This window comes from Triticum urartu, chromosome 7 (genome assembly GCF_003073215.2).
Source record: "Triticum urartu cultivar G1812 chromosome 7, Tu2.1, whole genome shotgun sequence".
Taxonomy (NCBI): domain Eukaryota; kingdom Viridiplantae; phylum Streptophyta; class Magnoliopsida; order Poales; family Poaceae; genus Triticum; species Triticum urartu.
In genome coordinates, this window is record NC_053028.1 from 408,469,228 (window position 1) to 408,480,758 (window position 11,531).

At 45.4% G+C, this 11,531-nt stretch overlaps 1 protein-coding gene across 2 annotated transcripts; it reads right to left on the bottom strand.

Moving 5' to 3' along the window:
- Window positions 1-2,383: 2,383 nt before the first annotated feature.
- Window positions 2,384-11,021, bottom strand: LOC125524854 (DNA-directed RNA polymerase II subunit RPB1-like). 2 transcript variants are annotated; one of them, XM_048689881.1, is made up of 14 exons: window positions 10,703-11,021; window positions 9,608-9,871; window positions 8,592-8,891; window positions 8,348-8,506; window positions 8,081-8,242; window positions 7,780-8,000; window positions 7,547-7,688; window positions 7,112-7,447; window positions 6,749-7,035; window positions 6,410-6,668; window positions 3,052-6,237; window positions 2,928-2,999; window positions 2,756-2,808; window positions 2,384-2,512 (listed from the first exon to the last, which is right to left on the bottom strand). In XM_048689881.1, exons 1-14 carry the CDS (start codon window positions 10,784-10,786, stop codon window positions 2,443-2,445), a joined length of 5,595 nt encoding a protein of 1,864 aa, XP_048545838.1. In that variant the 5' UTR covers window positions 10,787-11,021; the 3' UTR covers window positions 2,384-2,442. The 2 variants fall into 2 exon arrangements, with proteins under 2 accessions (XP_048545838.1, XP_048545837.1); XM_048689880.1 differs by having other exon boundaries at window positions 2,384-2,684; window positions 2,769-2,828; window positions 3,098-6,237; window positions 10,703-11,020.
- Between the last annotated feature and the right edge of the window lie 510 nt (window positions 11,022-11,531).

Sequence of the window (11,531 nt, forward strand, 5' to 3'; positions counted from 1 at the left end):
ATAATACAGTTATAGCATGAATAAAGACAATTATCATGAACAAAGAAATATAATAATAATACTTTTATTATTGCCTCTAGGGCATATTTCCAACAGAACAACCAAATTAAGCCTTATAAAATGAAACAACTAAAATTTTGAGATAAGCCCTATAAACCGGAAAGGAGGGAGTAGTACTCATAGTAGTGGCTACGCCAGAGCTCGCGCTGGTACTGCATCGCCGATTCCTCGATGGACAGACTCTTCTCAACCTCGTCCTGAGCCATGCGCAACTCCTTCTCCCGGCGCTCCTTGATCTCCGCCGCCTCCTGCATCTCTAGCTCCCGCTCGGCGATCTCATGAGGAAGCAGGTGCTCCATGGCCTCCGCCGCCTTTTCGGACGTGAGTTGCATGCTGGATTCCGAGGTGGCCCGAAATATCTTGGCGTGTGCGTCCTCGGTCTTGGTGTGGATGGCCTCGACCCAGGCCAAGGCGACATCGGTGGTGCGTACGGCAGCTCGAGCGCTCTCGGCGTTTGCAGTCGCCGTCTCGGCTGCTGCAGCTGCCCCGTCGGCTGCCACAGACGCCCTCTTGGCAGATGCAGCCGTGCTGAATGCGGATGCGGCCGCGCTCTCGGCGTAGGCGGCCATGCTCTCGGCGCAGGCGGCGGCGCTCGGGGAGGACGCGGCCACCGTACGGGCCCTCATGAAGCGTTTCCACGGCGTCATTCTTAGCAAGAAGGGGTTGCGGGAATGGGGATCTGGGATTCGTGGTTTCGGAAGTGACCGGCACTAGAGCAGACGAAGCCGGCGAAGTTTATGGAGGAAGACTTAAGTAGACCCACGAACTTTCATCGCAAACAATCCCTACAACAAACTGTGTTAATTTGTATGAGTTATATGTTTGGTTCAAAAATGATAGGTATACAAGAGTGATATAATAAAAACTAGCATGTAGATCACTGAATATGAAGTGTTTGATTAACGATATTGAGGTTATAATATGAACGTTTACTAGTTGATACAAGGCAGATCAACCAAGGCAGGGGCGCACCCTGATGATGGAAAACATAGTAGAAAACAAAAAACTCCGCCCTATGATCAACCAAGAACACTATGAAAATGCAAAAACGGTTTGGATCGTATCATTATCGGTTCTGAGTTGCAGCAGAAGAAGACGAGTAGGTGTAGATCATACTTGAAATCCCTCGAACGGAAAGCTGAAAGCACGGCCTCTCCACAGTTTGCAAGCGTACGGTCTTCAAGATCCGGCAGCGCTTCGCCATCCAGAGCTAATCGTCGCCGAAGAACTAAATGGAGGAGATTAGAACCACACTGAACTTCTAATTATAAGTATTAGAAAGGATCTAGATATGTTAACATCACGGGAAACTATTAATTTAACATCACAAAAATAACTGTTTTCACCTATATATAATTTATCGGTATTACCTGATAAACTCCGAAACCTTTCCAGTGACCTTGAAACGCTTTCGGTTCCTTTCAAAACTATTTCGAATATTAATGAAACTATTTCATAAATATTTTCTCATTACTCTTGTCCTACTAATACTTAACATATCGTGATTACCTTAAACTTGTGACCCTGTAGCTTCAGTAAAATATAGACATGAACAAAATTCCTTTCGTTCAATGACTGATAACGAAACCGCAGACGTGTATATCGGAAAAAAAAATTGAGACCAATTCAAGGGCTAACCCTCGTTGGCTTTTCTTTATAGGAGAAACTTCGTGAGCACCGTGCGTCCGTGCCGGGACTCGAACTTAGGGTGGGCTGGCAGCAACCTTAGCTGCCCAGCCAACGAGTCGACACCCCATTCTCACATACGTGTATATCGATTTCGATCCCTGTATAGGTCGCGTTGGTGCAATCTTCCACCCCCAACACGTCGCGCTACTCGTCGCGTGTCCGAATATCCATGAAGCCACCTCTGAGTCATGGCTTGCGGTTTGGCCGCAAAATTTCCCATGAACAGTGGTTGTATCTCTATTTATAGCTAATAAAAAAGGGACATAAGTCGGAGGAAGTTATAAAAAGGGACGACGCAAAAAAAAAAGTAGCACCGATGATCATTGCTTAGTGCTCAAAATAATGCTAGCGGGAGGAACACAGGACCTACAAAGCATGTACCGTCGGGCCACGTACCCAACAAGATCACCACATGTTTTTATTTTCAGAAGATCACCACATGTGTTAGTCAACGCTTGGCAGCCATACACTCCGTCTCGTCTGTGTTGAGCTGCCGACTAATCTACCACATTAATTCCATCTCGTTTATGTGGCGCTGCCCTGTTAGTCTACTGCGTCCATACATTCGCATGCCCCTCCCGTCTCGAAGTTGCGCATGACGAGACGGAGTTGCGCATGCAAAGCACTCGACAGATGAGAAGGCAAAAGCTCCAATGTTCACATTAGCATAACAATCCGATAGAAAACACGCAATTAAATATCAGCCCAGCTACGGCCGCAAATTCTAGTGCTGCTATTAGCATCACAGCTTACAACAACAGGCCTGTTCCGGACACACGAGGAAACAAGAGTTGGTCGTGGGGCATCGTTCTGCATCAAGCCAACCAACAGCAGCCATTTTCTAGTCAACAGTCTCATCGTCCTTGTCAGTTGTCTGCGGGCCGGTGGAGGACGGGGAGTAGCCCGGTGCAGTCGGGGAGTAGCTTGCGCTGGGGCTGCACGCTCAAAACCACAATTGTCAGAAGAGCTAATTGCGCACTTTCATCGCGGGCAGATGAGATAAGACCTCAAGCATTTACCTGTAGTTTGGAGATGTCGGGCTGTAATCTGGGCTAGGTCCTCCAGAGGTAGTGTGCGGGCTGCAACACTCGCGCAACGTGTTAGAAAACCCATGTATTGCCACAGCAACAACGTTTTAAGTTAGAAACAATGGTGATTATCAACAGAAATGGGCTCACCTTGTAGGGCTGTATGACGGGCTTGGTTGTGCATATGATGGTGAGGTGGGCGAGTAGGTCGGTGAGGTCGGGCTGGAGAAACGAAACAGAGGTGTAATGTAATCAAAATAAAGCATAGACATACATGGAACACAACACCGAAAGAACGGCCAAAGCTATCAACAGAATACCTGTAGTTCGGAGAAGTCTGACTGTACGGGCTCATCATCCTTGGGCTGCTTGGAGAATAAGCATGTGAAGGACTGTACTTGGCCGAAGAAGGATTGTAGCTCGGTGAAGTGGGGCTGTAGTTCGGTGAAGTAGGGCTGTAGCTCGGTGACGTCGGGCTGTAACCAGGCGATGTAGGGCTGTATGCAGGCGATGTAGGGCTGTATGAGGGCGAGGTAGGGCTGTATGACGGGGATGTCGGGCTGTATGAGGGCGACGTGGGGCTGTATGAGGGTGATGTCGGGCTGTATGAGGGCGATGTTGGGCTGTACGAGGGAGAAGTGGGGCTGTATGATGGCGACGTTGGGCTGTAAGATGGCGACGTCGGGCTGTATGCAGGAGATGTCGGGCTGTATGCTGGCGAGGTCGGACTATAAACCGGTGATGTTGGACTATAGCTCGGAGATGTGGGGCTATAGCTTGGTGATGTTGGGCTGTAGCTCGGAGATGTGGGGCTGTAGCTAGGAGATGTGGGGCTGTAGCTCGGGGATGTTGGCGAGTATGATGGACTGGTCGGAGAGTATGATGGACTGGTCGGGCTGTAGGAAGGAGAGCCAGGCGTATATGATGGAGAGGTGGGGCTGTAGCTGGGCGATGCAGGGCTGTATGATGGAGAAGTGGGACTGTAACCATGTCCTGGCCCTGGGCTGAACACCGGAGAAGATGGACTGTAACCACCTCCAGAGGATGGGCTGTAGTTTGACGGGACGGGTGAGAATGCCATGCCCCCAACATATGGTGAGAACTGAGCATCTGTAATTGGGGAAGCCCTGAAATTTGGACTCAACATTGGTGACATCATTCCTCCATCACGGTACGGTGTCGCGGACATGGGTGAACGCGCTGGTGTCATGCCATAGTCCAGACCTTCAACATAGCTTGGGAGTTGAAGCTCAATGGCCTGCTGCAGCATCTGGTCATTCAGATACAATCCACAGCCTCCTGTACCAATAGGAGCAAGCTGGCCAAGCATAATGTTCTCAGTCACACCTCTCAGGTAATCAGATTCCGCATATACAGCAGCATCAAGCAAGATATCCACTGTTTCTTCAAAAGAACATCTCATGAGGGGCCCTGTGTCATTACGATTTATACCATGCCTAGTAATAGCCATCAGGTGACCTCTGTATGTCATCGTATCACAGAGAATGGCCAGATGCCTGTAGTTCACATAAGACCCATCAAAAGATATAACCACCCTCAGCTCATCCAAGAGAGATCTGCGGACAGCCTCAATCCCAAGAACCTCAATCACTTCAATCAAATGGTTACTTGTTGTCCTTGTAGAATCAACATCCTCATGACACATCACGGCCAAGAGGTTTACACCTTCTGTATCAAGCATCCACTCGTTATCTGGTTTGAAACCCTCACTTTCATCAAATTTATTGACCTTCCCGTATTTGATGAAGACCTTGTTAATATCTGGAATGCCTCGAAGGGCCATCTCAGTCAACATATTACCCTCAATCTTCTTGAGGAAGACGTCATCCTCAGCAGATTCATCCTGTATTTCTCCTTTTGGAGCTTCGTCATTTGTAATGCGGACACGAAGGATGAGCTTATCTGCATTATCATCATTGAATATGCATGACAAGTCATCGTCAAATTCATGATTGATCTTCTCTGCAATATCAGCCATGCTCAATTTCTTATCAACCATCATCTCACGGTTCAGCTCAATACGCAGCAGCCAAGGAGAGATCTTATCCGGGTCAATATCCTCATCAGGCATTTCATAATATGACCTGACAAATTCCACATCCTCTTCAATAATGGTTCCTAGAGGATCAGGATCATACCATATCTCAGTGGCATGGGTCACACTACGCAGTGTAGTGTACTCCAAGGCACACTGCACATTCTTAGCCAATTCTTTTTTCTTGCTTACCTCAGGCTTTAGGAAAACAGACAGAGATGGAGTCTTTATCTTCTTGGCGACATTAATGATCTCTCTTAACCTGGGAACTCCAAGGGTAACATTCTTAGCACTAACACCAGCATAATGGAAAGTATTCAGTGTCATCTGAGTTGCCGGTTCTCCAATGGACTGTGCAGCCACACATCCAATCATTTCACCAGGAGCTACCAAAGACTGGAGGAATCTCGATTCAATCTCACCAATGACCCATTCGAAGGATTCCTTTGTAAGCCTGTATTCTTTCAAGACCCTCTTGCTAGCAAATGTGCTGCGAAGCAGGATATTGAAGAACAAAGTAGCGTTCTTCTGAGCCTCGATGCTCATGGCATCGTCACCAGGGACAACCTTAAGTCTTTCTTGCAGCTTATCTATTGCTTCCACAATTTCCATCGGGTGCATGTCAGAAGGTCTTCTTAAATCAATCTTGAAAGTCTTCTGAGCATTCCAGATAAGCCGCTTCAGGTTGACAGGCATAGGCCATGTATTGTCGCCAGTTGTAGTAATTTCAGTCCCAAGCTGTAATCTGTCAGCTTCTAATTTCTGAACCTCTGCCTCAAACACATTTCTGAATTCACGAATGGTCTTCAAATCATCAACATGGTCCGGCAACATGTAAGTAGGCCTCCAGTTCTCATCATCGAGTTCATAACGAAATACATTATCAAACTCAGCCTTTTTCATCTTCAGGGAGTCCAATTTCTGTGATTCAATCCAAACAGCATCCATGCCATCTTCTCCATACAAGAATTGAATAACATCACCCAGCGAATTTCGCACAGTACCATCATATTTCACCATAATGTCCTCCATAGCCTTCACGAGCCTCCGCTGAATATATCCCGTCTCGGAGGTTTTCACAGCAGTATCAATCAAACCTTCTCTACCACCCATAGCATGGAAGAAAAATTCTTGTGGTGTCAGACCTCGAAGGTAAGAGTTCTCAACAAACCCACGACTTTCTGGGCCGTAGTCATCTTTCGTGAAGTGGGGCAATGTACGATCAACAAAACCAAATGGAATCCGCTTGCCCTCAACATTCTGCTGTCCGACACAAGCAGTCATTTGCGAAATATTAATGAAACTGCCTTTTGAGCCTGCAGTGACCATAGCTTTCAAATTGTTGCTCTCAGACAAACTCTTCTGAGCACTACTCCCAGCATCATCACGAGCCTTGTTAAGAACCTAGCATGGAAAACGGATATGTCAAAACAAGTCTACCAAAAAACTGATGGCTTACTCCTTCCCATATGGAAGGATCAAAGTCTCCCAAATGGAAGAATCAAACTCTCCCAAAAAAAGCTGATGGCTTACTCCTTCCCAGATGAAAGAACCAATCAAGAGCATTCAGCAGTACCTGATTTACTCGGTTTTCGAATGATTCCATCATGGTGCGTCCTGGCTCAGGTTCCAAGTTCTTCTCTTGTGCTTGCTTAATAAGCTCCTTCACCTCATTCTTAGCTGTTCCAATTGTCTCGTTAATCTTCTCCATAGTAGCAGCATCTGCAATTGTATCTCCAATACCAATACTGAAACCGTTTTGCAGAAGCCAGTAGTTGACCAGCCACTGTGTATGACCCAAGAACTTCCGTGCAGCATCTGGCCCTACCTCTTCCCTGCAAACAGTTAAACCAACCAAAATTATTCAGCACAGAACATGTGTACCAAAAACTGCAATGCAACGTTTATAACTTACCAAATAACATGAATAAGACTTCCAGTTGACGTCCCAAGTGTTTTTTTGCAAAGTGTACCAGACAGAAGCTCTCCCTTCTCTATCCGGACCATAGTATCTCCTGGAGTAATAAATCCACTTTCTGTTTCAGCATGCCAGGCTGAAAATCTTATTAAATTGATTAGCTTGGGAATAATCAAGTTGAAAACTTGTTTGCCAGTCCAAATCGGTCTTGGTCTCAAAATGGCAGGTGCAGGGACCTTCCCATCAAAATCTTCCCACCACATTAGTATGTTCATAAATACATCCTGGGAGAAATTTCAGAACATTAAGCTACAAAAACTACAAACAATAATATTAGGTGTTTAAGGAGAGTATGTTAACCTTTTCAATAAGAGTGTCCCTTTTGGTTATTTTTCGACACCCAAGAAGTGTGTCCTGGACAATACCCATAACAGGTCTATTCGCTTGAGGCGAGACAATACATTTTGGCACCATCATCAACTCTAAAACTTCAGCTCTTGTCTCAAATGACTGAGGAACATGCATATTCATTTCATCCCCATCAAAATCTGCATTGTATGGTGATGTGACAGACAGGTTCAGGCGGAAAGTTGAGTACGGCATAATTTTAATACGATGCCCCATGATAGACATTTTATGAAGACTTGGTTGCCGGTTGAAAAGAACAAAATCTCCATCATTGAGGTGTCTTTCCACCTGAGAAGTCAAGCACAAAACAGGTGAGCCAAACCAAAAGGCAATTTTTGTTTATGTCACCATTAAAACGGTAGATGCTGCAACGATGTCAGCACTAACCTTGTAACCCAGCTCCAAATGCTGATCACTACTTTTCTTCACATAGCGAAGATCCAGCCTCTGACCATCTTCCCTGATGATGTACTTTGCACCTGTCTTACCTGGGGGTGGGTGAGGCCCATATTCTACTAGCTCTTTCAACCTGGTATGATCAGATTTAGACATAACTTCTCACATACCAATGCAAGAAGAGTGATTACATAAGATGCCTTAATAACAGAAAATTAATTTACCTCTCGATGTTATATGGAGTGACAGTTTCTGGGTATGTCAGATTCAAAGCAATACTCCATGGCACCCCCAATTGATCAATGTTGATATTCGGATCGGGTGTGATGACAGTACGAGCTGAGAAATCAACACGCTTCCCCATTAAGTTTCCTCTAATCCGGCCTTCTTTTGCTTTCAGCCTGCTGCATATTGACTTAATAGGCCTTCCAGAACGCTGAGTGGCCTGGATATTTCCACAACAGATAATGAGAATAACTTATCTATTAGTGATTAATATGGGGAGTGCACTTATAGACTACTCACCCTTGGTTGTCCAGGAAGATCATTATCGAAGTACGTTGCAATGTGAAACTGCAACAACTGAGCAAACTCAGTTATAATGTGAGCTGGGGCTCCATTTCTCTCTTGCCTCCTCAAATTCTCATTATGTCGAATTATCATCGCTAATTGATGAGTCAAATCATCCTGTAGAAACAGAAGAAACAGCAAGATAAACAGTGAGTGGAAGGGTGAGACCTGTGAACCAACCATTGGATCCATTCATAATAATTTTAGTAGTAGTGGGCTAACCTCACTTCTGGAGGAAGTATCCATCATAACAGATGGTCTGACAGGCGGTGGAGGAATTGGAAGGACTTGCAGTATCATCCAATCAGGACGAGCAAACTTAGGGTTCAGGCCCAACAAAAGACAGTCCTCATCACTTATACGCTTGAGAACATTAAGGACCTGCCCCAATAAACCATCATGTGAGCCATGTGATTAGCTGCAAATTCTTAGAACCTATTGAATTGAGTAAGGATAATGTAAATACCCTCTCGGCAGAGAGAATTTGCTTTCGCTCCACTGGTTCAGGGAGTTGATCTTGATCATCACTTTTCTTCTTTGTTGCTTTAAATTCAGCAACCATCTTCATACCATCAACTGTGATATTTGGCTGCTGAGCACCACAACCACCTCTTTTCTTCACTGGCTCATCAGCATCCTGCTGATCTTGAACCTCAAGTTCATCACCCCCAGCACAAATCTTTTTGCTCTTGCAAGCATCATATATTCTTCTTAATCTATTTTTTGGGTTCCTGATTTTCAGAGCCTGCTTGAACTTGGTATCGTCCTGCAAGACATCACTGATAAATAACATGCCAAGATCAAGGCACACAAAATAAATGGTCCACGCTATGATACTGTTTAGTACTCCCTCCGTTCACAAATATAAGATGTTCTAACTTTTTTGTGAATCTGATGTATATAGACACATTTTAGTGTGTTTATTCACTCATTTCAGTCCGTATGTAGTCCATATTGAAATATCCAGAACATATTATATTTGTGAACGGAGGGAGTAGCTAACATGCAAGAACAACCTTTCTCAGAATTCATGAGAAAACGCCAAGTTATTTGTAATTAGGTTCAATGGTTCTGGTTATTTTACCAAAGACAATAATTAATAAAATAGGCATTGCTACGGGGACACATCATAAATGCAGTTTTCTTTTGTCTGATGCAGTTCTACCAATGGCAGGCTCTATTGAAATTTCACAAAGATAATCTTGGCTTCCAATGTTGAATTCCAGATCCATAACAAACATGAAAGATGTCTAAATCAATTGCATGTACAGGTTCATCGCACCTGATCAAAAAGATTCTATGAAGTTGAACAGATGCAAAATTGGACAAACATAAGTGAAAATTACGATTGTCATGATTTCAGTTTAGCTTGTCTTGCACATCAGTTACTCCTTTCAGTTTACCTTAGACATGCACCAAACAACAACCTAGTAAAATGCACAGGTCTTAAAAGGAAACCAGACGAACAGAGGGGTCATGTACCTCATCCGCCAGGATCTTGGAACAGTTGAAGCACACACAGCGCATTATGGAGAGTACAGTCTTGATGAAGCCGATGTGGAACATTGGCTTTGCAAGCTCAAGGTGGCCAAAGTGACCCGGGCACTCAGCCATCCCAGCCATACATGTATCACACTTGATCTTTCGGTCAATAGTGCCCAAACGAGGGTCACTCAAACCCCCAGGCTTTGCCTTCCCCCTCTCCATAGTCTCTGCATGCTCTATCACCACCACTGACATTTGTCTCTACAAAAATAGCAAAGCAACACAAAAATTTATCAAATTCAATCCTACAGATTTCTTTGGGCACTCCATTGGAGCAGTTCAGGAGGCACTCCTCAGACCATCATTACAACGGTCGATGGTCATTTGAACCAAACAAATCATACTATTAAACCCTCTCAAATCCATCTTATTAGATATATTCTGCAAATCTATAGTATAATACCAGCAACCAGATGCGTATAGCCTTATTCAAACTTCTATTGAATATGACCCAATCAAAAGCACGGTAAAAATCATGTGTGATAATAAACAAACAGTGCAAACTGCTAAGCACAACCAAACTGCCAAATTCATAGTAAATACAAATACCACACAAGTAATAAGAACATCTGCCTTTTGTTAGATCTGTTAAAACTTTGATGTACATGTAATACAAGTGTGAAGTTCAACTCGACGTTTCAACCAAATATCCCACTTGAATAGTATTACATGGAGTACAACTTGTAGCTCAAACCGAACTAGAGACTTACAACCAAGCATTTTGCTCAAAGTTTAACTAGTTTCCCAAGTTAGCAAAACACCGACTCAACCAAACAACACTCGTGCATATATTGTTCGGTGTCAGAACCTTTGGTAAGTTACAATGGATCAGCTTCAACATATATTTGCAAGATCAAGCTCGGCCAATTCGCTACCCAAGCAACACCAGATTGAAGCTAACAACCAGCAACCCGATGACAGTTCATCCAGAGTTCGAAGCTAGCTAAGCCCACTCAAACCAGTACGAGTTCCCACTCCAGGCAGAGAAACGATACAGAGGCGGCGGTGGGGGTGGGGGAGGCGAGGTATTACGATTTCATCCGGGCTGAGGATGCCGAACTGCACGAGCTGCACCTTGGCCACCTCAGCCGGCGAGTACGGGAACCTCGCGTCCATTTCACCCCCACGGCGGCGCCGCCGCCACCTAGGGTTTGGGTCTCAGATCCCGCCGCCCGCCGCGAGCGCTCCGCCGACCGAAGCTTGGGCCGTACGGCCAGCCCCTGTCTGGAGCACGCTAAACTTTTTGGCGGCTAAAATCGAGCTCTAGTGGGATCGATCCGACCGGTCCTCGCCTCCTCCGCGAGAGGGGAGGGGAAAGGGGATCTGGAGAGAGTGCGTCTGAGAAAGAGGAGAACTGGGTGGGGGTGGGGCTATACTTATAGACGTATCGTGCACCGGACGGGCTATAGTGAGCCGGTGGGCGCGTGGACCCGTGGAGGCGGTGTATGGATTCAACTCAGAGTAGGAAACGCAGTGTAGGTGGACCGGGTGCGGGGAGGGAGGAAACAAAGGGAGACGCACTGAACCGGCCGTGGATGCGCAGTAGACGGTGGAGATGAGAGTTTTGGATAGGGTTCCCATCGCGTCAATGCGGAACGGTTGAGAGCATGTGAGTGGTCGTCGACTCGTCGATTGTCGTGGCTTTGCTATTCTGGGTTGTTCCCATCGTTAGAGCCGAGGTCGGTGATAGATCATTCTGAGTTTCGAATATCTTTTATTTCTCCAGAAAGTATGTATAAACATTTTTTAAAAAGTATACATGAACTCTGTTCAAAATGAAGGTTACTTAATTTTTTACATGCAAACTGATGTGGAGGGTTATGATTGGTAATAGGGGATAAAGGGGGAATTTAGGGGGAGC